Source organism: Euprymna scolopes, chromosome 9 (assembly GCF_053919585.1).
Source record: "Euprymna scolopes isolate OS-2025 chromosome 9, ASM5391958v1, whole genome shotgun sequence".
Taxonomy (NCBI): domain Eukaryota; kingdom Metazoa; phylum Mollusca; class Cephalopoda; order Sepiida; family Sepiolidae; genus Euprymna; species Euprymna scolopes.
In genome coordinates, this window is record NC_136490.1 from 62267442 (window position 1) to 62294887 (window position 27446).

At 32.7% G+C, this 27446-nt stretch overlaps 1 protein-coding gene and 1 pseudogene across 6 annotated transcripts in view; both read left to right on the top strand.

The window, feature by feature from the left end:
* LOC145284539 (cytoplasmic dynein 2 intermediate chain 1-like) overlaps nucleotides 1-27446 on the top strand; it is a 149383-nt gene that overhangs the window by 58676 nt on the left and 63261 nt on the right. For 3 of the 6 annotated variants that reach the window (XM_080133437.1, XM_080133438.1, XM_080133439.1), the window contains 8 exons: nucleotides 8799-8864; nucleotides 9179-9232; nucleotides 10441-10611; nucleotides 12454-12516; nucleotides 13590-13667; nucleotides 18507-18788; nucleotides 19963-20074; nucleotides 24952-25049. In XM_080133437.1, coding sequence (XP_079989563.1) covers nucleotides 8799-8864; nucleotides 9179-9232; nucleotides 10441-10611; nucleotides 12454-12516; nucleotides 13590-13667; nucleotides 18507-18788; nucleotides 19963-20074; nucleotides 24952-25049 — 924 coding nt within the window. The remainder of the gene's footprint in view (nucleotides 1-8798; nucleotides 8865-9178; nucleotides 9233-10440; nucleotides 10612-12453; nucleotides 12517-13589; nucleotides 13668-18506; nucleotides 18789-19962; nucleotides 20075-24951; nucleotides 25050-27446) is intronic. The other 3 variants (XM_080133440.1, XM_080133442.1, XM_080133443.1) reach the window with 1 other exon arrangement.
* LOC145285089 (5S ribosomal RNA) lies at nucleotides 12739-12856 on the top strand (annotated as a pseudogene).

Below are 27446 nucleotides of genomic sequence, written 5' to 3' on the forward strand. Positions count from 1 at the left end.
AACCAACAAAAATCGTTTTAAACCCAAAACTTAACCAACCTTATAAACAGTGATCTGACTAATGAAATCAGAGTTCTCCAGAGATCAACTTGGCATAACTCAAACAGCACCTCGAATGTACACACCCTCCATGTGCCTTGGACCAAGAGAGGGAGAAAGGAACACTTCAAAAATTCACATACAAGTCTTCTTCATCTCGAATACCCATTCTTACACACTAGGTGAATAAAAATGAATTGTTAACCACTTATGCATTAACAGAACAAATGTATGCAAATCATATATAGTGTCACACTGCCTATTACTTACACATGCATATTCACACAATAAACATATTGACACACACATCACTAAGCCTTGTGACTACTTACTCAACTTTCTTTATCGAAAACAATTTTGTATAAACGAACATTTATTGACTGAAAATAACTTTTATATTCTTACCAGCGAGGGGTACCCGGCGTTGCCCGGGTGTTTGTAGGTGTGTGTGGTGTTAAATAAAAAAGAAACCGGGAGGGAGGGGGGGGGATCGAACCCGAACCCCTGAGGCGAAGTTTGAAAATAAAATCGGCCAGCCAGAATGAGTTAGTGAAAGATGTTTGAATTTAACCAAATTGACAGGTGCGTGCCCGGAAGCATTGTTATAAGCGAAGTAAGAAAAGAAAACAACGTTTTAATTAAGTGGGGGTAATCAAACCATCAAAAAAAACACAAAAAAACTAACATAAGGCAAACGAACGATGAAAACAGAAAAACGAACACGTGAAAAATGGCTTGAATAAGCCTGTTTCGATATTAAAATTTAATAGTACCCGGATGTTTTGGGGTGTCGCTAAGAATAAGCGAAGTAAAAAAAAAAAAAAAAAATAGGAAAATGAACGTTAAGTGAAAAATGGCTTAAATAACACATGATTCAATATTTAAATTTAAAAAATCAAAAAAAAAAAACATCTCACACCACGATTCGAACCCAAAACGTTTAGATAATGAACAAACGCGCTAATCAACTGCGCTAAAGCGACGTAGACGAAATTTGTTCGGTTTTTCAACTATTTAAAGTAAATCAGGTCACAACGTCATGACATCATCTGACGCATGCGTAGAATCGGTAATCGTTACGAGAAACCCGTTTTTGTTTACCCCCCCCTATCGAAAATTGTTGATTTCGGGGTGAAAAAGTTAACGTTTTTGGCCAATTTTTCGATATTTTTCAAGCGAAGGATGGGGCTTCGATATGATACCGAGTTTGTGAATTTTCGTCGCATCTGTCGAAAGTTTTTAGCAGATACACATACATACATACATACATTTTCGCTTTTATATATATAGATAAAATTATAGACATAAAAAAATGTTTTCTTATAAAATTTCCTATTTTTTCTCAATTTTTTATTTACTTTTTTTTTTTTTACATGGAGGTCACCACTTACCAAGGCTCAGAAGCCCTCGGGGATAAGGTTTATTGAGTGTACAGTAATCAATGTAATAGTATCGTAGTAATAGTTAGTATTGGAGATTTGATAAAGTGTCATTACTTAAGGAGGTGGTTCATCAGGAATTTATTTATATTGGACTTGAAGACATCCATGTTGAAGTCAGGAGGGAAACAGGCAAGTGGCAGAGAGTTCCACAGGCGTGCAGTTCTAAGAAAGAAGCTTTGTTCATGGAATCTGTTTTGATTTAGGCACAAATAAAGAGTGGGGGAAATTATTGACAGTGGTTTCAGCTAAACGGGTGTTTTTCATGAAAGATTGGCGAGGAGGGACCAGAGATTAGAGCTCAGACGAGCACTTGCCATGGAAGTAACGATAAAACAAAGATAGGCTCGCAACGTCTCTTCTGTGGGAGAGAGATTGCAGGGAAGAGAAAAGGGCATCCCACACTAAGCCACAAAGTCTATTTTTTTTTTCTCGTCCAATACCGGCTTCCATCTTATCTTGAAATTAGTTATAACGTCACCAACTTACTTTCGGAAGAACCCCCCCCCCCATCCGCCTTTCTTTTATATCGTAAGCTTCTTAAAACATGACTAGCTTAAGTTCAGAATAAAATCACGCTTTTCTTTTAACGGTTAATTTTAAAAAAAAAAGTTTTGAACGCTGCTAACTCAATTTCTTTCACTACAGTTTGCAATTTGGAGACGGAAGTGTTTTTGTTGAGATAAGTGATTTTCAATTTTAATCATACTTTTTATTTTAGATTAAAATATTAATAACTCCATTTTATTTCAGTATTTAATTTGTGTATTTCTGTTTTATTAAATGCTAGCTTTTTTTTTTTTTTCTCGTCCAATACCGGCTTCCATCTTATCTCGAAATTACTTATAACGTCACCAACTTACTTTCGGAAGAACCCCCCCCCCCCATCCGCTTTTCTTTTATATCGTAAGCTTCTTAAAACGTGACTAGCTTAAGTTCAGAATAAAATCACGCTTTTCTTTTAACGGTTAATTTAAAAAAAAAAAAAGTTTTGAACGCTGCTAACTCAATTTCTTTCACTACAGTTTGCAATTTGGACACGGAAGTGTTTTTGTTGAGATAAGTGATTTTCAATTTTAATCATACTTTTTATTTTAGATTAAAATATTAATAACTCCATTTTATTTCAGTATTTAATTTGTGTATTTCTGTTTTATTAAATGCTAGGTTTTTTTTTCTCGTACATAAATGTTTATTTATCTACCGAGTTGATTGCAAAAATAGATTACGAATTGTACTCATTTTTAGTTCGTGAGAGGGGAATCTATCACCATACTTTCCCTTAAACGCGTCTGTTGGACTTTTATTAAGTACAATACTTAATAGTTTTTTTTTTGTTTTTTTTAATGGAGAGTAGAAAACGCATCGTGGATGCGTTATCGGCAGCTCCTGTTACTCTCGCTTCTTCTTATTTGTCCCTCAGTCCTCATTTTTAATGAGTGATTTTTCTGACAAAGGGAGAAGAAAAAGCTGTGTTCTAGGTTGGCAGTATTTTTTGCGAACAGTTGGCAGAGATGGCGGAAATTTTCTGTTTCTATGTCTATCCTTGTAGCCATGTCACTAGTAAGGGTGCTGGAGATAAACGTTTTGTCTGGGCTGACGTTATCCGCCTGATAGTCAGGGACCCAAACCTTGGATTAACCACTAAGAAGGCTGTCCTATCAGCAGGTGCAAAGTACTGGGGCTGCTGTATTGCCATTTGGTGAATGGATTCTGGACCATGCAGTAGCTTCTGGTGGAGCCTCTCGATGCCATACTAGTGGGTAATTGTTACGGCTTTACCTTATCATTAGCTACAAATAAAAAAAAAATTCTTTGTTTCTTTTTCTCTCTTAATTTCCCCTCTCTGTCCTGCTCTAAGTAAATCTGACGACCTAGTCCACAAATTCCAAAAATTCACCATGAAAAGTTTCAAGAAAAAATACACGATTAAACCCGGTTCTCCAACTTCCAACGTAGACCCCTACTACCATGTCTCCTTCTCCAACATCAGGGGTCTACATTCTAACCTTCCAGAGGTTGAAACCCAATTACAGGAGACTAAACCAGACCTTTTATTTTTAAGTGAAACTGGCATTGGACAGGCTATTTCCCTAGAAGAGTTCGCAATTAAAGGATACTCTAACTTAACTTCTAAATCTGACCCCCAAGATCGCCATGGGCATGGAATATGTGCCTATATTAAAGATAGCTTTCCATGTGGGAGGGACATCTCCAGGGAAGATCCTAACTTACCCTATATGTGCTTCCGGGTTGCTTTAGCTCACACTACAGCATTTATATTTACTCTCTATCACCCCCATAACAGCGGAGTTACTATCTTTCAAAGCATATCTGAGAAAATTGACCAAGTCCTATCTGCTTATCCTTCAGCTAACATTCACGTATGTGGGGACTTCAATGTTCACAACGTCAAATGGTTGACCCACTCTAACAAGACCGATGATGAGGGGAGGTTCTGTAATGATTTCTCCATTGCCTATGACCTCACTCAGATTGTTCAGGAACCCACCCGTGTGCCCGACAATGACTGCCAGTATGCGAGCCTACTAGACCTTTTTCTCACAATTTGCCCTGAACTATGTTCAGTTTCTGTTCTGTCGCCTCTTGGATCTTCCGACCACTCTGTTGTATCAATTAAGATAAAAATGAAATGTAATAAGTCCCCAGACGTACCTCTCCATCGTACAGTATATCGATACATTAAGGCTGACTGGGATAGCTTCCGTACATTTATATCTGATCTACCTCTGCATTCCATGTTTAAAAAGGATGTGTACTCTATAGTATTAGACCTGACGGAATGGTTAATTGTAGGTATTGATCATTTCATACCCTCGAAAAAGTTTCAGCAAAAACCTAACAGCCAGCCATGATTCTCTCCAGAATGTGCTGCTGCCATTGCGCACAGAAATCACTTTTTCCACTGTTTCCAACGTAATAGATGTATGAAAACTAAAGCCGCTTTCAGGACTGCCAGCAACCATTGTAAGAAAGTAATAAAGAACGCAAGAGAGTTGTATGCTCAATCCGTTAAGTCCAAAGTAGCTGAGCAGCGGCTTGGTTCCCACCAGTTTTGGCAAATAGCAAACAGAATCCTGAACAGAAGCGTGTGCTCCATCCCAACTATTATCAATGGACCTGAGGTAATCTCGTCAGCATCAGACAAAGCCAAACTCTTTGTCAAGAACTTTGCAGCTAATTCTACCCTTTGCGATCAAGGCTGCCAACCCCCAATATTTCCTTCTGTATCTGAAAACACGCTATGTGATATACGTATATCTGTACATGATGTTGCCAAGCTAATCAAAAACCTTGATTCCAGTAAAGCAACTGGCCCTGACGGTATTCCAATTATAGTACTCAAAAAACTTCAACCTGAACTAGCGCCCATACTTACAAAACTGTTTAAACATTGTCTCAAGGAGAATAGTTTCCCATCTCCCTGGAAAATCTCATCAGTATGCCCTGTATTTAAGAATTCAGGTGATCGCTCATCCTCCTCTCAGTACAGGCCAATAAGTCTCCTGTGCGTCATGAGTAAGTTGCTGGAATCTGTGTTAAATATAGAAGTAATCAACCATCTCAACAAAAATAACCTTCTTAGTGACACTCAATATGGTTTCCGTTCTGCTAGATCTACAGCAGATGTGCTTACAGTTATATCTCATAGGATTAGCAAATCTCTCGACGGAGGCAACCTTTCTAGGGCAATTGCTCTTGACATATCTAAGGCCTTTGATAGGGTATGGCATAAAGGTTTACTTCATAAGATCTCTAGCTATGGTATTGCTGGAAATGTCTTCTCAATTATTAAATCATTTCTTTCTGATAGGTTCATAAGAGTAGTAGTTGAGGGGCAAAAATCAGAAGCTCACAGTATTAATGCCGGTGTCCCTCAGGGATCTATCCTGGGCCCAACTCTTTTCCTGATCTATATTAATGATCTTCCAAATCACATCCTTACATCATTTGTAGACATCTATGCTGACGACACTACCATTTATGGTAGCACATCTAAGACAATAAACGACCAAGTTCTCTCCAATTCTCTCTCCTCTGATCTTGAGCACGTAGTACAATGGGGTAAGGAGTGGCTGGTTACTTTTAATGCATCTAAAACCAAGCTTCTCTTTTTACATCATCAACATTCTGACCCACATCTGGCATCAATTGAAATGAATGGCTCTCGTCTTCAGGAGGCCTCAAGTTTTGACAAGCTTCTTGGCTTGACCATTACTCCTGATCTTAAATGGAACACATACATCAAATCTGTTGCCAAGGCCGCTGGAAAAATGGTGGGATCTTTCTATCGATCCTGTAGATATCTCACTGCTGATGCTATTCTCTATCTATATAAGAGCCAGGTATGTCCAAGGATGGAATACTGTTGCCACATCTGGGCAGGAGCTGCTAGAAAGGACTTGGCCTGCCTTGATAGAGTTCAAAATAGACTTCGTAGCCTCGTAGGAGATGTCCTTTTCTCTTCCTTGCAACCTCTATCTCACAGAAGAGATGTTGCGAGTTTGTCTCTGATGTATCGTTATTTTCATGGAAAGTGTTCGACTGAGCTTCAATCTATGGTCCCCCCTCGCCAAACTTTCACAAGAAACACTCGTCTAGCTGTAAACACTATCAAAAATTCCCCCCACTCTTTATCTGTGCCTAAACCTAAACGTAGATTCCATGAACAGAGCTTCTTTCTTAGAACTGCACGCCTGTGGAATTGTCTTCCGTTTTCCTGCTTTCCGGCTGACTACAATATGGTTGTCTTTAAGTCTAACGTAAATAAGTTCTTGATGAGCCGTTCCATATAATTTATCAAATTTACCAAATTTTCATTACTAATGATTACTATATTGTCCAATTTCTAATGTACACTCTTTAACCCTTATCCTTGAGTGGCCTCTTGGCCTTGATAATGTGGTGATGCCTATGTAAAAAAAAAAAAAAAAAAAAAAAAAAAAGGATAGGCTGTTTTTAGCAGCTCCTGCCCAGATGTGGCAGCAGTACTCCATCCTTGAATGTACTTGGCTTTTATATAGATAGAGAATTGCATCATTAGTGAGATATCTTCTGGAGCAGTAGAAGGATCCCACCATTTTCCCAACGACCTTGGCCACAGACTTGATGTATGTGTTCCATTTCAGAACAGGAGTAAAGGTCAAACTCAGAAGCTTATCAAAACATTTAGCCTTTCCTAGACGAGAGCCATCCATTTCAATTGATGCCAGATGGGGATCAGAGCGTTTATGATGTAAAGATAGGAGTTTGGTTTTAGATGCATTAAAGGTAACCAACCACCTCTTATGTTTTTGTTAACACTTACTAACTAGTGACCCTAATATTCTTTCAACGTTCCATTTCCATTTTTAATATATAAGCACAACCATTTAATATGCTTTATTTTCTTCTTTTGCTATGATAAAGCATAGTCGCCCCTTGCCAAACTTTCACAAGAAACACTTGTCTAGCTGAAACCACTATCAATAATTTCCCCCACTCTTTATCTGTGCCTACACCTAAATATAGATTCCATAAACAAAGCTTCTTTCTTAGAACTGCACATCTGTAGAACTGTCTCCTGTTTATCTGCTTCCCAGCTGATTACAATATGGTTGTCTTCAAGTCCAACACAAACAAGTTCTTGATAAGCCGTTCCCCTTAAATAATCCCATTTACCAAATTTACACTACTAACGATTCCCATGGTATTGTCCCGTTGACTACCATACACTCTTTAACCCTAATCCTCGAGTAGTCCTCTGGGCCTTAATAAGTGGTGACTCCTATTTAAAAAAAAGTAAATAAATAAATAAATAAAAAACATATTAATTATCAGTGTGATTTTTGGTAATTCCCAAAGATGGAGTCATCATCTAAAATGGCCTTACTAAGGCCAAGGACCAAACCACAAACTCCACAGCATGTCTAAATATTCTGAGCACTAATGAATGTGTAGATTAAGGAAGATGTGGCTTGAATATGTCAGAAGCAATATGATTGCATGCATCCTAATTGATATCTGCCATTTGAACCAAACTGCAGGGAGAGTAGGTGTTAGATGTTACTCTGTTCTGTCCACTTTAGAGCTTGTGACACTCACAACTTCCTAAATATCAAAATTGAATGAAAAAGAAGGTAGAGTTTCAGAATTTTCTATTGAAATGTTTTTGATTTTTTTTTTTTTTTCAGTTATTGCTTTCTTCAAAAATCTAAAATCGATAAATTAAACTCCAAAATCTAGAGATGATTACGCTTGACTGATTGCATAATTTTCTGTTGCAGATATGATTTCAGCTGTGAACCTCACATGTTCTGGTTTAAGTACATATTGTTTTCTTTTCTCACCGTATATGATACGTTGGAATTACAGAAAAATCAATAGTTACCTTGTCAGTAAAGCCATGAATTTACCGAGTTCATGCAGAGGAGCAACACACACACACACAAAATGAGGTCCCCTGTAAGCTGTAGATGGTGACCCATGATGCTGTAGGACTAGGTCCTGGTAGCTGAGCCATTTTTCTATTTCAAGCTTTAGTTTGGCTAAACTGGAGGTCAGAGAGGCTGATCCAATCAATCAGCTGATAGTACAAAGATTGTTGGATATTCAGGACTGAAACTTGGCGGACAAATCAGGCAGAGACTTAAGTTCATTTGTACTACTGAATATTGTTGGATTGGATTATGAATTTTTTAACAATTTTATGAACAACATTTGAGGGGACGAGGTAGTACAAGTTGCCGTGTACTAACCCACTTGTACATATTATTGTTGTTGTACTCACTAGTTCTCACACAGGTCATCATCACAGATTACTCCTTGATAATAACCGGTAGTGTTCCTTGGTATCTGGACCACAACAAGCCTCAAATTTCCAGTACTCTCCAGCTCTTCCAATAATTTTTGCAATTGACTTTGCGTTATCTCACTGGCATTGAATTGGTATTCACTGGAATTTAGGTGGCAATAAGCCTCTTCAAGTTTCCAGAACTCTTTGCACTTGTCCAGTAGAGGTCTGATTAGTGATCTTCCTCCTCTGCCCTTTACAACTATTTTGTGTGCTGTAACCTGAGAATGATGTCTTCTTGGGAAGGGGCACAATTTATAAGATTTGTTGCAGTTTCAATTCCCTTGAATCATTTTTCATTATTGCTTAATTGTTTAATATCTCATGATCACGTCAGTTTTCTTAGCAAACTGATATGTGTGTGTGTGTGTGTGTGTGTGTGTGTGTGTGTGTGTGTGTGTGTGTGTGTGTGTGTGTGTGTGTTAATATGTTTTACTGATATAAAAAAAAAATTTTTTGTATGTCAGGATGATGAAGAGCGGATACAAAAAAGACATGAAAGAAAATTGAAAGAAGGAAAATTAGCAGAGGAAGTGAGTTTTATTAATGAAATGGTGTTTCTCTATTATTGGACCAATTTCTGCAAATTACTTTTTTTGTTATACTCGTATGAAAATGACAAAGCATAATTTTTTGTTTTTATTCATTTGGCCAGTTTGGACAATTAAATTAACTATTTTCTTGTTTTAATTCTACTGTTAGTTTTGTATCTATTGTGACATGTAAATTGTCACTTAAGTGCTCGGTAGCAAGACAAGATAATATTTTTTGTTGTTTTATTCTATGAAGATTTGATTGTGTGTTTAATGTTAATAAAGTATTTGTATCATTTTTCATCTCATTTTAGAATGCAGAAGAAAGACGCCATCACAAACGAGAACACCATGGCAAAAAAGAATCGGTAAGAACTAATCAATATTTGTATTATATGGATTCATCGGACTACTGTTCCCATCTTGAGTGTGTGCTTCACAACGTTTTGGTTGATGTAACCGCTGACCTTCTTCAGGTGTATCCTGTCAAACTTGGGAATGTTTCTGTCAAACTCAGGAATTTGGACAGAATTTCGAGAGAAACATTTCTGAGTTCAACAGGATGCAACTGAAAAAGGTCGGAGGTTACATCGACCGAAACGTTGTGAAAATGACACTTAAGATAAGAACAGTAGTCTGATGAATCCAAATAATATGAATAACCAATCCTCATCTCAAAAATTCAGAAACGTCCTAATCAATATTGTTCTTTTTTTTATTATTTTATTATCGGCTAAAGATGTCATTTGTAATTATTATCAATTAATATTCACTAGTGGGAATTACAGAAAATCAACAGTTAAAGAAAATAATTTTTTTAACAAATAAGTTAGTATTTATGTATATATTAATAATTTTTTAGTTTTATTTATGTTGAAAGATGAAAGATTAGCACTGGTTAGTGATTAGTCAAATTTCTACTTAGTTATTCTGAATGAGAATTTTATACAGGTTCTCTCTTATACTTAGACTAAGAGTTTTGGATTAGTAGATGTAGAATCATTGCGATAACAAGGTCAGTTGGCAGAGAAAAGACAAGGAAAATGTAGGAGGATAAAGATGGACTTGAGAGAAAGAGGAATAAATAAGACTGATAGGTTAGTATATCGATGGCAATGTGCCTTGTTTGAGTGAATGAAACTAAAAAAAAATGCAGCAATAGTAGTTGTGGTGGTAATGATGATAATGTAGTAGTAGTTGCATCTAAATAAGGAGAACAAAATTGTCTGTTTTTCCTATAGTAAGAACAAGAACTAACAAAACCTTGTGGGACTTGATAGCTCAACTTATCTATGGCTAAATTATTCACCATGTATTTTTTGTTTATCAAGCTTTCTTTTCTATTTTTTTGTGTTTATTGTTAGTCTTTGTTAAACTTACTTAAAGCTAAAAAAATGATTATGTGTGTGTGTGGGGGGGGTAGTCATGCTTTTCAAAAATTTCTTCAAAGAAGAAAACATGAATATACATCTCTTTGAACAATCATGCTGTTAAGTCAGCGAACCATATAGCAGACAATTTTTACCTTTTATACAGATTAAACATTCTTTTTTTTTTTCTTTTTTTTTTTTTACAGAATGTTTCCAGAGAAGAAACAAAATCAGAATTGGATAAAAACTTGGATGAACTCAAGAAAACAAAGAGAAGTAAACGCAAAGAATATGATGACAATGAAAATGATGATAAGCAAGTACGAATAGCAGAAGTAGATATAAAACCATCATCTACTCCACCCACAGATCTATTGGTAAGGAAAAAAAGCAATGCATCATGGGTGACATGAATGCATAGGCCAGGGGGGGGGGGGACATGTACTTGGTCGCCATGCTCTTTGAAACCTTACAGATAATAAGTGCAGGTTTATCCAATTTTGCATCATGAACATATACAAAATGAGCTTTGTCTCAAACGATTATAAAACCAAGACCCAAATATACGACATCGCCATTAGTCTAAAATGGAAAAGTCCCTGCTTGTTAGATGTAAGGCTTTATTGAGGTGCCAATATTTGTAGTTATCATTCTTTGCTAATTGCCAAAATCGAAATAGATTTAACTTTAGTAAAGCACCTTTTGTACTCTTGATGTTGAATTACCTGAAGATCCAGGAGGTGGGGAAGTTTTGCGCTTAAAAGTTTCTTCCTCCAGACTGCTAAGCTTTGGAATTCCCTCCCTGTTTCCTGCTTCACTGACTATACTAACAAAAAAATTTCTAACCATATTTAGGAAATCTATAGATTCACTATAATAGCGGACATCTTGCTCTAATAATTTTAACTCTCTAGAGAGTAAAAAAATGGTACAGAAATTTGAGCTTTTAAAAAAAATCACAACCTCTTTTTATTTCTATAATTATATATATTTTAATTTCCCTAAATATATACTAAGGGAATTTACCATAATCACTAATAACTAAACCTTTATAAATTAAACATTATTTTAAGAACAATCATATCTATATTGAAGAGTTCTCTCCTCTTCCATAGTTATTTAGAATTACTAATTTTCCCTGACAAACAAAAAATGGCAGCATCATTAATTTACTACTAAATTGCTTCAGGCAATGTAGCTTGCTCTCAATTAAAACTGAATTTCTTTGAACTTTATTTGCTTCAACCATGAAATTTGATTCATGTAATTAACAAACAGATTGGACCCTACTGGATTATCGCAAATACTTATTTTATAAAAAGCTTGAAGGTTATAGTCAGTTAACATACTTCCTAACTTCCGGCATTCCTTCCTTTTTATTGTTTTTCAGTATTTCTATTGTGAAGCGATTTATTGAAATGGAATATAAGAAAAGAGCGTTATTGAAAAATATACAGTAAAATTTTTTTAAATTATACAGATAAAAATAACACAATTAGTTTTTGTTTGCACTTTTAATAACAAAAACGTGAAGGAACGAATTTGGCTTGTCACCGCTCCGGTGACAAAGCCTTGCCTTGCTATGATGGAAGTTAGGAAGTACGTTAGCTGACTATAACCGTCTTGAACAAATCTATCCAATGTTGAAATCAGTCAATGATCTGATTTGAGTATAATAAACTTTTTTTAAGATTGTCATCCAGTCTTCAAACTTGCTTCAGTTATTGAAGCATTAATATATTTTAAACTGTTGTAGCTAGCTTAATTAAAATAATAAAATAATATGTTTTGAATTTGAAACAGCAAATATAATGAATTAAATAATATTGGCACTTTTGTAATATCGCTTGAAATTTGAGATGTCATCAAAAATTTAATAAAGCCAAAAAGATTTTATTTTTCTTTAAGATAAATTATCATTTTTGTAATCAACTCTATTTTGGCCAAGGCAAAGAGCTATAATAATTATATTTGCTATTATTAAAAATTTAATTCTAATAATAGCAAATATAATTACTATAGTTCTTTACCTTGGCCAAAATAGAGTTGATTACAGTAAAAGGGTGGGTGTAAATTCCTGATGCTATCAAATATGCTGAGAATAACTAATAAATTATTTTAAGTAATAATATAATAATATATTCTTTGTTAAATATAGATTTCATCAATTGCTATTTGGTTCGTAAATTATCAAATTTTGTTTTTTATTTTTATCTTAGGAAACAAAAGTCAGTGATGAGTCAATCAATGAAGATAAATACAACTATGATGAAGATTTTGAAGTAAGTTTATGCAACCACAATTATTTATTTTCTGTCAGATAATTTAAGAAACATTCATATAAACTGTGGGGAATTATAAGATAAAAATAAAATAAAGTAGAGGAGACTTCCTGAAGAACAGAAAGGAGTAGAGACAAATAAGTCAATCATGCTCTGTCTGTGATAGCGATTTATATTCCTGTAGTTAATATTTATCTGTCTAGTCACTTGATTAGATCAACTATGTACGGCATAATCACGTTTGACACACCAGTTCCCATCAGATCACCAAAGTTAAGCAACATTGAGCCTGGCCAGTAGCAGATGGGTGACCATTTGGGACTTCTAGGTGCTGTATATGCTCTCCGCTTATCTCGGCATTGTTTCTAGTCATCCTGAACTTCTCCTTGCCACTGGACTCAAGCAATGCCGATTCAGGAGAAGTGTTGGAGATTGCACAACTCTTGCCACTGGACTATAGCAATGCCGATTCAGGAGAGGTGTTGGAGATTGCACAACTCTTGCCAACTCTTGCAGCTGCCCCTACAGGGAATATCCTTTGTCTTTCAAGACTGAACAGAGGCATGGGTGTAGATCAACTATCTCCTACTTACTCATGGGCTCAGGTGGCGTTGAGATTAATCCCTGTCTTTCAAACTAAATACCCCCAATAAACATATTTCAAATGATCTACTATTTCTCTTTGTTTCATCTTACTTTGATGGAAGTTCTCAGAAATCGAGAGGACCCTTTCTGGGACTAACATAGGTATGCAAGTTTTTAATCAAGATTCTCTGGAGTATCCAGCTAAATGTTGTTACTTGAGATAACATTACTTAGAGAAAGTACATCATTCTCCGATATAAGCCAGTGTATAGCTGCGTGAAAAGGGTCTTATTTGGGTGTTGAATACTATGTTATTTTGAATATGTGGTCAGGGTTTAGCCATTGGGTGAAGTATTCTTGCGTCAATTTTAATTGTATAGAGAGATCGAAGACATTGTTTAACCCATTGCATGGGAATTAGTGCCTGAAAGGCTAACCAATATATATTTTTTTAATTTATACTCTATATCTATATTTTTTCATTTCAGGATTATTCAGATGATTTTGATGATGATGGTGATGATGATGGTGATAGTGCATCAGAAAAAAGCAGTAGCAAACAAGAAGTAATGTTTTTTAATTTTATCTTTTCTGAAACATTTAATACATGATTTAACAAATATTAAATAATATAGCAAATGATATATTATTTAATATATATATATATGTATGTATATGTCTTAACATAACACATACACACACACACACACATGTGTGTATTAAGGATGTTATAGTTTGCTTGAAGCAATGTGCATAGTTTGAAAGGAGTTTTGTTTTAAGGCTATGACAATGCAGTTTTGTGTGAGAACACCGTGGATACAGGCTAATGAAATAAAATAATAATGAGAATATTGAAGGAATTTCAATATTTTTCAATTACAAAATATTTATTTACCAACATAATGCATCGCACTAGATGGTAGTTGCTGTAAATTTCCCAAACTTTTAAGATAAATCTCCTTTCCAAGGACAAAAAAAAGAAGTGTGTACAACTATTCAGACATGGCTTTCATGCTTACGTCGATGGCTGAAAGTCAGATGCAGCCAAGCTGGTTCACATATTTATTAAATTAATTTCCGAAATATGGATTGTAATTAGTGTTAAGCATTGTTAGAAATTATTGTAACATTGTTTCATTAATAATTAAGATTGTTGCCTATTTTACTGATAATTGTTCATTTACAAGTATTTAATATCTGTTGTGTGTCTGTGTGGTGTTTACATCTGCTTTGTTTAATAAGGGTGTTCAGAAGAAGGTAACTCCATGAGTGAATTATTGTTCTGTATCGACATATATACATAGTGTAAAATTTTGTTGAAAATTCAAAGGCTCATGTTTTCTTTTTATAACCATCGTTTATTTTTTCCATTACAGCTGTTTCATTAATGGGTAGGCAATTTTACGATTTATGTGTCCATAAAAATATCCTGTCCTCACCATATATATATATATATATATATATATATATATATATATATATATATATATATATATATATATATATATATATATCGCTATGGTAATAATTATATATATATATATATATATATATATATATATATATATATATATATATATATATATATATATTTTGCTGTGGTAATAATTATATATATGTATTTCCACAGTCAGACGACACCGCAGCTCACAAACACCATAACAGCAAATAAATGAGAAGTTCAATACTTGAGTCTTGGACTTTTGGTTTGTTTGCTGTCATGGCTTTTGTGAACTACAGTATTGTCTGGCTGTGGAACTTTGTCACTGTGATTCTATATAATTTTCATATTAATTTAATTATTATATACTATTATCAACGATGTGGTAGTAGTTAATTATATTGTGGGTTTATAGTTGTTTTCTATTAATTAATTATACATATTAAATTATACATATTGATTATCTTATATAGAAAGGTATTGCATGTAATTTTATGTGTCTGCTGATGTTTCAGCATTCGTAAGTACCAAATAGTAGTAGTGTATGATAAATGTTGTTTGTTATTATAAGCAGGGAACGCATGTTAAGAACATTGTAGGTGTTCATGTGGTTATATAAGGAAGCTGCAATTTACTTTCATTCTGTTGTTTATTGTGGGGTTGAATTTCTTTAGTAGCAGTGAATCTTTAAGTTTCAGATTAGCTTGGTCTCTTTCTGTGGCTAGTATTTTTATTCTTATGTCTTTGGTGAGGTTGGGATTGTGAGACAGGTGTTTATAGAATGAGAATATCTTGATTGTAGTGTGTTCTTTTATGCATGTGTACAATGGGTTAACTGTGCTACCAATGTAGAATTCATTGCATGTCACGCATTGTATTTGATACACTGAATACATGTGATTTCATAATCCTGTGTTAATGACAATTTTGTAGAGTGCAGAGATCATTGTTGATTTATTACCTAGTTCTGGATAGGTGGTGTGTCAGTGTTGATCTGGAGTATGTGTATTGGGTGTCTAATTTTTCTTTCAGACGGCTTTGCAGATGGTTGATGTTATTCTGTTGTAATGCAGTAGTTTTAAGAAACAGATTTTGAAAAGTGTGTATTGTCATTTTGTAGCTGTCTTAGGGAGGTGTTTGATGTTTATTATATTTTCACCCTAAACAAGGCACAGATGGTCAGGGACATAAGTTGCAGGGATACTATGTAGGGACTTCAGCAGCAAGATGTCTGTTTGCATTACACTTGAACTTCTGCATGTCAGTACAGTTGGGGAAGCAGGAACCTAGAAGGGAATTCCAAAGTCTAGCAGTTCTGGAAAAGAAACTATTAGAGTAGAAGGATTTCTGTGTAGGATCTCTACTGTGTAGGAGGTGGAATTTTGCTGCTTGTCGGGTTTGTCAGGGGTATTTATATGAAGTGGGTACAATGCTTATAGTTTGTTGGAGTATCCACCATCAAAATACAGGCAGATGCAACATTTCGTCGATGGAACAGAGGTTGAAGCTTAGATCTCGGTTCAGGACCTATCAGGTTGGCGACTCTCTTTTGCACTCTATCCAGGAGTGAGAGACTAGTAGATGCACCAGCCCACTGGACGAATGGTGACCTTATAGAAGTATAGGATACTTTCAGGCATAAGTAACTTTCTAGCATGGTAGAGAGAGCTCACCTTCCTCGCAGCAACCTTGGAAATGCTCTCGATGTATCTGTTCCAACTCGTGTTCCCTGTGAAGCCAAGGATATTCATTTTGCAGGTATCAATTTTGCAGGGTATCCATTTTGTCTGAATATTTGTTGAAAACGTCTAAGGGAGGTGGTCTTATCTATTTCACTAGTGCATTTGCTATGGACGTTACTAGCCTCATTCATAGCATATCCTAATTTTTTTTTTTTTTTTTTTTTTTTTTTTTGAGAGATTAACTTTAGGCTATAATCTTTCAAACACAATCAAAATGTAATCAAAATTTTTTTTTAATATTATGATTAGCCGGCATTCAAAACCATGTCTTCTACTGAGTCAGCCATTAAAATGCATGTACCTACCTAAAGAATTTAGCTTTGTAATATTAATTTTAAACTGACTCATTTGGCATAATAGTAAGAGTTTTTGTTAATGAGCCATGATTCCAAGGTTCAGTCCTCAGTCAAGTCATATAGAAGACTTAGAAAATGGTACTTGACACCCTTGGCTAAATACTCAGCATTATAAGTTGAGGATCAAGAGTAAGTGGAGTAATTTTGAGAAATGAGTGGCACACTTTGGTATAGTAGCTAATGAAAAGGGAGCCTTTCAGTTGTTTTCAACTATAGTCAGCCATTTTTTTTATTATTCATATTTTAATTTTTTAGAATGCATTTCACCAGATTCCGTACTTTGATTACCATACAATAATAATTGGTCATATTTTTTGTCAATTTGAAAATGTATGTTTTGTTTGTATTTGAGCATGATTCAGTGTCATGTTAAATCTATACCTTTCAACTGTAACATAATTAGGGTTATGTATGGCATAATCACGTTGACGCACCGGTTCTTGTCAGCTCACTGAAGCTAAGTAATGATGAGCTTGGCCAATGTCAGGGGTGATCATTTAGGCTATGATAACAGCATATTCTTTTCATTGTTTTGACTCTTGAATATATATGCAACACAGATGCAGTGATTCAACTGAGAACCACATCACTCTATATAAAAGCATATAAGATATCAATGGATACACACTTGAGAGTCAAAACAATGGAAAGAATATGCTGTTTTCATAGCCTTAGTGATCATTTAGGAATAGTAGGCACTGTATTTGCTCTCCACTTATCTCAACATTGTTTCCAGTCATCCTGAATTTCTAATTGCCACTGGAATAAAACAGTGCTGACTCAGGAGAAGTGTGGTTGGAGATTGTGCAACTTTTGCCACACAAAATTTTATGCACAAGTCACAGCATAATCAGTGATGTTTATGGTTATCATCGACAACAACGGACAAACAGTTAATCAGAGTGCTTAAAATGTACTCAATTTAAAAAAAGGCTTTGGTTTTGATTGTTAGCCTTGATACATTTATTTTATGTACATTTTGATTCTAAATTATTATTTGTCATGATTGAAAATGCATTAAAACATAAGAGGTTAATGTAGTTTGCTTGAAGCATTGTCTAATGTGTATATAAACGAAATTTATAGAAAGCAGTACAATGCAGATGGGAGCGAATTAAGACATATGATGGTGGAATAAGTATGCAAATCAACCTTTGTTACACTCAGCATTATAAGCTGAGGATCACTGAAAATATATATATTATACAATATATATATATATATATATACATGTTACTTTCTTTTTTAATTTAATTTAAAATGGCATAACGGAAACATATTATAAGGTATTTGCGGCTTCTCTTCCAATTTTCGGATTTTAATCATGTCAAATCGCACTTTATTTCCTTTTGACGGATTGATTGTTGCTATTTCTTCTGATGAGTTAAGAGCATAATAGATTCACTGATTGATATCATAATTGATTGATTTTATGCTATGAAACAGATACTGTCAAGAATTGTAAATGTCAACTGAATTAAAGGAATAAATTATAAGATCGTCAACATCATGAATTTTGGAATATAGTTTTTAGTCTTTTATTCACTATATTGCTCTGTAATTACATTGAACTTCTTAAATAAGGATTGGTATATATCATAAGAAAATATATTTCTACAGAAATATATGTATATATATATTATACAATATATTTTTTTTCTTATATTTTCTACTTGCATTGTATTCTTTCTTGCATCAACATGATCAGAGAGAAGTTACATATTGTATAATATTTCAAGAAAATTTTCCTTTCTCAGATATGTGTTTTATTTTCGTGAAAATATGCATATGGGAGCTATTAAAAAATATATTTAATTGTTATGAATTTCTTTTTTTTTTTTTTTTCTTTTTTTTTTTTTTTTCCAGAGCTCTGCTGACAGTCACAGTAGGGAAAGTACTCACATTTCTTCTGCTGAAAAATCCTCCTCTTCTGTAAATGAAAGGCCGACCTATCAAGTAATGGACTTTTCGCATGCTAAGTTAAGAAAGATGAACCAAAAAGTGAAAAGCAAATTACAGAGTAGAAGTGACGACCTCTCCAGCCTCATTGCACTTGACGTGTCTATAGGTCAAGATGTGTTTGAACTTGCACCTATAAGTGAATACGAACTCTATATACGAAATTTTGGGAAAGCTAATTCAAACCAGGTAAGTGACCAATACTTATGTGGCATTGTGGTGGTACACTACATTTTGAACCTCCCTGGAGTGTCTATATACCTTGTGTTGTCTCATGACAGCTGGATATCGTTCAACATCAATGACCAAAAAATATAAATAGCTTTCAGGTATTATTTTAACAACAAATTATTGTTGCTTCATAATCTCATAGAACATTTTATGAATTCATTTGAAATAGTTATATAATGTCCTGGTCACTTCACCAAATGAGAATTTGTAGTTTGTAGAGATAACCCACATGCTGGATATCTCTGAAATCTATATTTCTTTGTTTATATTTTCTTTGTTTGTCGGTTCCACTTTTTCTTGGTAACTACTGGGCTGTTCTGGCTGAAATTTTGTATGGATCTTTAAGATAAGATGCGGAAAACTAAGTATTATGGTATACACAGTCATTAAAAGTTTGATATGTTTTATGCCAAAATAAATATATAAATATATATATGTCAAAATAAGTATAAAAGTCGATTTCTATTTCAATGTGATGTGGTATTATTATTATATTGTTTGTTATGCCTCTTTGGACAACATCCTTTTTGATGATCTCATTTATTCAATCCTTAAAAAAATTGTGTAAAACATTTGCTCTATTAATATATTATCAATATGCTTATCAAATTTTAAAATATCTCATCTGATATTTTCCAAAACTGCACTTTTAACTCCATTTTTACCATTATTTTTAAACTTATTTAATCCCATCTTAAAATGTTCTACACTTGATTTTCTTAATCTGATCTTCTAAAACTGTAAAAAACTTTTTTTTCTTTCTCTATGTACCTAATATTAGATGACATTTCCATAGACAGAGTTTCTTTCCAACAATTTCACATCTGTTGAACATGTTACCATGAGATTATTTCCCTGCTAAGCTACAACACGGTCATCTTCAAATCCAATGTAAACAAATACTTTTCATAAATTGTCCCCATAAGTAATCAAATTGTGTTCATTTCATGCATCATTTTCAATCTTTTCATAATATTGTTCATCATTCAACTGGCAATTTATCTCATTAACCCTTACCTTTAGAGGACTTTTAGCCTTAATGACTTATTAGTATAAAAAGGGGGAAAAGTTAACTTTGTGATAATTTCTTACATCAGTTGCATTTTGAATTTGAAATTCTTTTGTCTTTCAGGTTTATGTCCAAACTGGTCATGACAATGTAGATAGAGATATACAAACTGAAGAAATAGAAAGTTTGGACAAGTGGACACAACATCCACCAAACGGACCAACAGTTTGTGGAGGTAACAAAGCAATGAAGAAATACATCCTATCCTTTTTTGTATATATATAAAAAAGTAAATTTTTGTTTAATGTTTAATAGAAATAGATAGCTTAACAGTTGCAACATATAAATAAGTTTTAATAAGGATTAAAGTTTCCAAGGCATCTAAAAAAAACATTGAAATTTTCCTTAGATTCCATCTGGGATCACTAGGGACAGTTATCAGTTAGGTCCATAAAATAAGTGAAATATATTAGACCATAAAGAAAGAAATTCATTTTTTTTTTTTTAACGTTCTTCATTCATAAAACAACAGTAAAATTAGAGACAAATATCTCGATGAAGAATGTATTTACGAAGGGTTTGAACATTTAAATTATTATTTTTCATTTTTTAAATTTATAATAATTAAATAAAAACGAAATTATCCAGTATTCATTAGATCCATTTACCGTTTTACAGTTATAGAATTTTTTTTTTTCATTTTTTTTGTTCAGATAAAGACTTTGAACACATTCATTATTTAAGTTACACAGAAATTTTTTTTTTCAAAATAAGACTTCAAGCATATCCATTTGTTGTTTTATGTTTTACTTAATATTTAACTCATAGTAATGACAATAATAAATTGACTGTTACTTAAAAGTAAATTCAAACAACTAGTAGGATTTGGTGCTAGTCTAAATTTCCCCTATATTAAAATACAAAAATAAAGAAAAATATGATGTATGTACCTGGGATGGAAAGAAAATATTGTCTTCTAAAAAACATGTAAATTAGTTAGTTTTATTTTTATAATTAAAATAATTTTTAAGAGATTAATGGGAATTTGTAGGCATTACAAAATAAATCTTTTTACAGTTATAGAATTTTTTTTTTTCCTTTTTTTTTGTTCAGATAAAAACTTTGAACACATTCATTATTTAAGTTACACAGAAATTTTTTTTTTCAAAATAAGACTTCAAGCATATCCATTTGTTGTTTTATGTTTTACTTAATATTTAACTCATAGTAATGACAATAATAAATTGACTGTTACTTAAAAGTAAATTCAAACAACTAGTAGGATTTGGTGCTAGTCTAAATTTCCCCTATATTAAAATACAAAAATAAAGAAAAATATGATGTATGTACCTGGGATGGAAAGAAAATATTGTCTTCTAAAAAACATGTAAATTAGTTAGTTTTATTTTTATAATTAAAATAATTTTTAAGAGATTAATGGGAATTTGTAGGCATTACAAAATAAATCTCACAAGTTTGAATTATGTTGAGTAATCTCCCTTGTTCATTGAGCCTGTTTTCAAAATGGTGTTGCAAGACTGTTGTTCCATGATTAGCCATAAAATTTTATTTTCTTATTTAAAAATAAAACTACTTCATCGATTTACATGAATTTTGGAAGACAGTTATTTTCTTTCTGTCACGAGTACATACATCATATAGATTTTTCTTTCATTTTTTTTTTTAATATAAGGGGAATTGTGGACAAGCACCAACGATTTTCTTTCCATTCATTGATACATGGGTTTATTTTTAATGAATACAATATTTTCTTTTTGTCACAAGTATATATGCCATACAGATTTTTTTCATTTTTTTTTTATTCTTTTTTGTTTTAATATAAGGGAAATTCTGGACAAGCACCTAGGATTTTTTCCATGCATTTATATGTGGTTTTATTTTTAATGAAATTCACCATTATGACAGTAAAATGTTTACTCATTTTATTTTAGTTATACCTAAATCGCAGTGTTGCCATAAAAAATAAATAGATTAATTTAAGAATGGAAATGCAATTTTTTTACTGACACTATTTATTCTACTTTGATTCAACATTCATAAACTGTATAGCATATTTTTTATGACATTCTAAAAATTAAGTATTTTTACTTTTATATTAGACTAGTCTGGGTACCCGGGTGTTTGGAGGTGTGTGTTGAGCAAAAATAAAAAAAGTGGTAGTAGGCAGGCAGGATCGAACTCGTACCGGCGAAGGAGGAAAAGAATGTGAAATCACTTTTTACTGTTTTGGTCTAACATGCTCTCTAGTACCCGAGATATACAGGCATTTTATTGAGTTGATGCAAGAGGTAGCACACTGTACATGACCAAACCATGTGAGACACGTAGCACATAAAGCATCTAAAATCCCACCAATACCAAGCTTTTAATGAAGCACAATTGAAGGGATTCTTTTCTCTAGTTTGCTACAGCTGATAATATGCACGGCCATTATATTGAAGCCATTGCAGATTATAAACTTTTGGGGGTTATGTCTCACTGACATGCAAGCTGGCAGAGTGAACACAAGACAAAAAATTTTACCCTAATCCTCAATGAAATATGCTAGCTTTATGAACCTTCCCCCAAAGAAAACACAATAGCAAGTAGTGGTAGTGCATTCGTAACTATCACCAATATTCAACATATTCTCCAGGTGGTGGTAGATAGTTTTAGCATCAAGTGAGGTACAATCTATATCCACATGTACCACTATTTGACCATCAATTTGGTGGTATTATATTCTGTGTTTCTAACACTAATGTTATTTATTATATTTCTAACACTAATTTTGTATTCTATATTTCTGACACTAATGTTGTATTCTGTGTTTTGTTAACACTTAAATTTCCCCTCGGTCCTCATGAGGAGGTATGTAAGGAAAAATAAAGTTTATTGACAACATTAAAGACAAAGAAAATGTAAAGCAGGCTTACCCAAACAACAATGTGCATTTATTAAGATGAAACAAAAACAAAGCAGAATAACAAAAAAAAAATAAATAAATAAAGACAATGTCTATGTGCCTTCTTGGTGGAATTATGTAGTCAGTTCAATTGAGTCCTTTGCAGCCAAAAATCCATACATTTTATGGTATTTAGTTTTTGTGTTTTTGTTTATATTTTATTCGCTTTTCTTTTTTTAAAGAAAAATGGGGATTAAAATTAGTTAGGAACAGCATCTTCCTTTCTTTGTTATCTTGCTATTTTTATTAAGGTTTGAACCATGTGTAAGTAAGTCAATTACAAGAAAGTTCCATTGCAAATACACATAGGATTTAAGTTTATGAAGGAAAATGGGGATTTTCTCGTTGGAGGGGTTCAATTCATGTAATACCCTTTTGTTAAAGAGATACACATGTACTTAACTTTTTTTCCATGATTTGCTATTGAAATTTCTTGCTTTGTCAGCAGGGATCCTTTTTTTTTTTTTCTAAATCTCTTGCTTCGCTGGTAAAGACCTCTTTTTATTTTTAAGTCTCCTGCATTGTCGGCCAGGACATCTTTTTTATCAAAATCTCTTGCTTTGTCAGAAAAGATCTCTTTTTCTTTTTTTTATTTCAAAATCTCTCGCTTTGTCAGCAGAGACCTCTTATTTTTGTCCTCCACTGTTTTCTTGTTCACCTCCTTTCGAAATCCCTTTTTTCCTTCTTTTCCTGTGTCCCTTTTTTCTCTAGAAACAGGCTTCCTGTAATCCGATTGGCTCACCAATCAAAATGAGGGTCTAACTCATAAGATGTCCCCCCCACCCTATGTCAGGGAACTCTTACCATTTAATTTAGACTGGTTGTTTTGACCTAAAATAGGGGAACATGTGTTAGCGAGTCTCCCTTTACACTGTTTACATTTGTGGGACAGAATGTGTGAAATATAATAGTGGACAACATCCAGACAAACATGATCTGATTCAACTACCAGCCTCCCTGCAAGGTCATACCATTTCTTATAGACCCATAGTTTGCTCTGGGAGCATTACTCATATGCTTCTGCAACAGATAATGTAGGGAAACATGCCAGCATCTTGCAGGAAGTTGAGACAAACCTTTTTCATAATTAGTAAAATTCTATTTTAAATCTTAAGTGATGCGTTCAAAGAGCTTTTGCCATTTTAACTAAACTGTTGCTTTAAGTTCTATATAAAAGCTGTTTTATCATAAACATTCCCATGACACCAAAGGGATACTTCAATGACAACAAAAAAAGAACTTTACTAATCATAGAAAAGGTCATGTTTTTATTATGCAACAATTCCCATCTCTGAAGAAGGACATTTTATCAAAAAAATTAAAGACAAAAGTGATAATAATAAATAGATTTTTTTATAAAAATATTTGCATTGTATTCTTAGTTTCTAAGATATTTTGCCTATTTTCAAGTTTAAATTTTAACAGATGCTTTCAAAAAGCTTTTTCATTTTTAAGAAAATTATATGTTTTTTTTTTTTGCTTTTCTGCAAATTCTTTTCTTATTCTGTTTCATCAGTTTTTCTTGTAGCATCTTCTTAAAAAGATGTAATTTGATTTAATTTCTTTCAGAAAATACTCTATCCAAGTCAGAATTATTTTCATCTTAAAAGGACTAACTTTTTATTCATCCATACAGAGTTAGTTTCCTTTGATTGTAATTAAAAAAAGTAATATTTTAGGGACAAAAAACATACTTTAAAAATAAAGGAAAGCAAAATTAAATTTGTAACCATTGTCCTAATCCCTACAATGAATTATTTGGTAAAAAAGATCATTTTAAAACAAATTAGGCTCATTCATTTAAGTAAGATCAAACCACAGTGTGAATGTGGTATTTTGGTGAAGTGTTTAGCTTACAGTAAGCCCAACAGTTTTTAACAAAATTGGATGACCATTGATCCTTCTATCCCTCCCCCCCCCACAAAAAAAAACGATCCAGGTTTCATGTCTAAGGCAATGGATGAACTTTATGATTATTGTTTTAAAAAATTCTTGTAAATGTTAATTTTTTCTTAAATTAAATACACTACCAGTTTGTTTAAAATATAATACAATATTTTTTTATGTGAAGGTATGACTGTAAACTGTACCTGAATATATGATATTAAAAAAATCCTAAATGTATTATCTGGCCTTAATTATTGCAGGTAATGATGACGAGAATTTGAAGCCAACTGATTTTGTTGCTAAATCCCAACTGCAGAATTCTACAAGATTAAACAAATTCTTACTACAAGCTACTCAGGTGAGAAAAATGATTGAATAGAGTTGCAAGAAAAAAACAAAAACTACAAATTGGTTGTTTGACAAAGTTTTTTTTTTTTTAATTTTTAAAGAAAAAAATACAAATATTTTCTTTCAAATCAGTAGAAAAGGACATAAATCAATCATGATTATCACGTGTCTCCATCTGACAAGGTATGGGTGGGACGAAGTCTTATCTGGGCTTTACTTCTCCATATTGTACGAGGTGTTCTAAAAATTATGCCATGAAAATGTTGAAAACTCAAAATCTATTTATCTGATCAGGCTGAGGTTCTGCATGGTGGTTACTGCTATTAAACAACGTCAGACTATACATCAAATTTGGGAAAATTGAAAGTAAAAATTCTATCCAAATTTTGACTGAGCTTTTCATCGTCATGGTCATATAAAATGTTGGATTTCAGGGCCAATTAGTGAATCTCTACAATGAATAGGACCAAAGTCATTATGAAAAGTGTAACTTTCGTCTATTCTGTGACCTTGATCTTGAATCTGAATATTTCAAAGTTAAACCTGTTCTAAGTTAAACCATGATTAATATTTTATGACCAAGTGGCCAAGAAATATTGACATTAGGCTATACAAAAAAATATAAAAAAACAATGATAAATGCAGCTGAAAATATAATCATCTTGGTGTTTGTTTTATGTTGTTTGTTTGTTTTTTTTAAATCATTACACGAGGAATCATTTCAAGTTAAAATCTACTTAATATTATGCATATAATCTTAAGAAAAACATGTTTGAAATGTGTGAATATAAACATCATTTTCTAAAAATTAATATTTACACACTTGCTAAGATGCCTTTTTGTAAAAATCTTGATTATTCTATCACATCTATCCATTTCAAACGTGTTTTCCTTCAGATTACATGTGTAATGCTAAGTGGATTTTAACTCTAAATAGTTCCTTATGTAAAATTTGAAAAGAAAAAATAACATAAAACCATTTTTATTGATTATACACAATTTTTTTATCACATTCTGTTTAGGCATTCAATCTCATAATTTACTGAAACGGCTCAAGAGGAGAAAGCAAATTATGTAGAATGGCAGTATAAAAACTACTTATCTTTTTTCTGTTTTCAATTCTCAATTATCACTTTAGGTTTCTTCACTTTACACCAATCCACAATATTTTTAATTTGTTGTATAAAATATGTTTATGTTTTACACAGCTATTTTCAGCCTTTTAAATTCATACATGTTAGAGTTTTTTCTCCAATACCATTAATACCAAAGCCACCATTTCGTACAAGATGTTCAAAAAAAAAACATTTATTTATAAACTAGCAGGCCACCCGTCATTGCCCAGTCATAAAATACACTTAAATATGATATTTTCATTAATGCAGATTTCGTATTTATTATTATTATATTATATTGGACCCAATATATAGTAATAATTTAAAAAGTTAAAAAAAAAAAAATGACTTGTGTGCCACTGCTGAGAATCAAAACCAAAACATTTAGCTTATGATTTACTTTTTACTTTTATGTTAATGTCTGAACCATGAAAACATGTTTCTTGCAAGGCTAAAAATTAAAACATGAACCAATAGCTGTTACATTACGCATGTATATTCGTAATGTCATCATTTGACTTTCACCCGACAAATTCCATTTTTTGATTTTCACACTTTTGCACCGATTTTCCCCAGCTTAAACCCAAATATAAAGTTTGCATGGGTTCGAATACTCTAGATATTAAGTTTAATTTCTGTAGGCCAAAAACTGACAAAGGAGTTATGTAGGCAAAATTTTCTAAACAAATATGTATACACATACGTAAATATATATAGAAAGAGGTTTGTGTTTAATATAACCTTATTACACAAATATAAATTATGTAGAATATCTGCATGAATATAATTAGACACTAACTAAAGATGATCATCTCATAAGAAAACTGAAAAAAACTAATAGGGAATTAATTAAAATGAATGTTTAAAAGAATATGCAAATTAGCTACATCTTTTGCAGATGAATGCAATTCCACAACTCATATATAACAAAGTTGTATTTTCTTTTTAAATAAATAGAAAAAAGGGGTTTTCAATATGAATATCAATCCACAAAAAAAAAAATCTGGAAGTATAAATTTTTATAACATCTTGGAACTGCAAACTTGTGGAATTCTCTTCCTTCTGACTGCTTATCTCCTAACTACAGCCTTGTTTTTTTAAGATTAAGATCAATAGACATATCTTGTCTTTGCATTAGTTATCTCTTGTTTTTTTTTTTAGCTTTTATATCAAGTGGTTTCATGCTTTGTCTGGAGCAATTTCCATGAAAAAATACAAAAAAAAATGTTATTTTCTCTTATCTGTAATTTTTTAAGAATTTTATTTGGAGTTGCATATTTATCACAATTAAA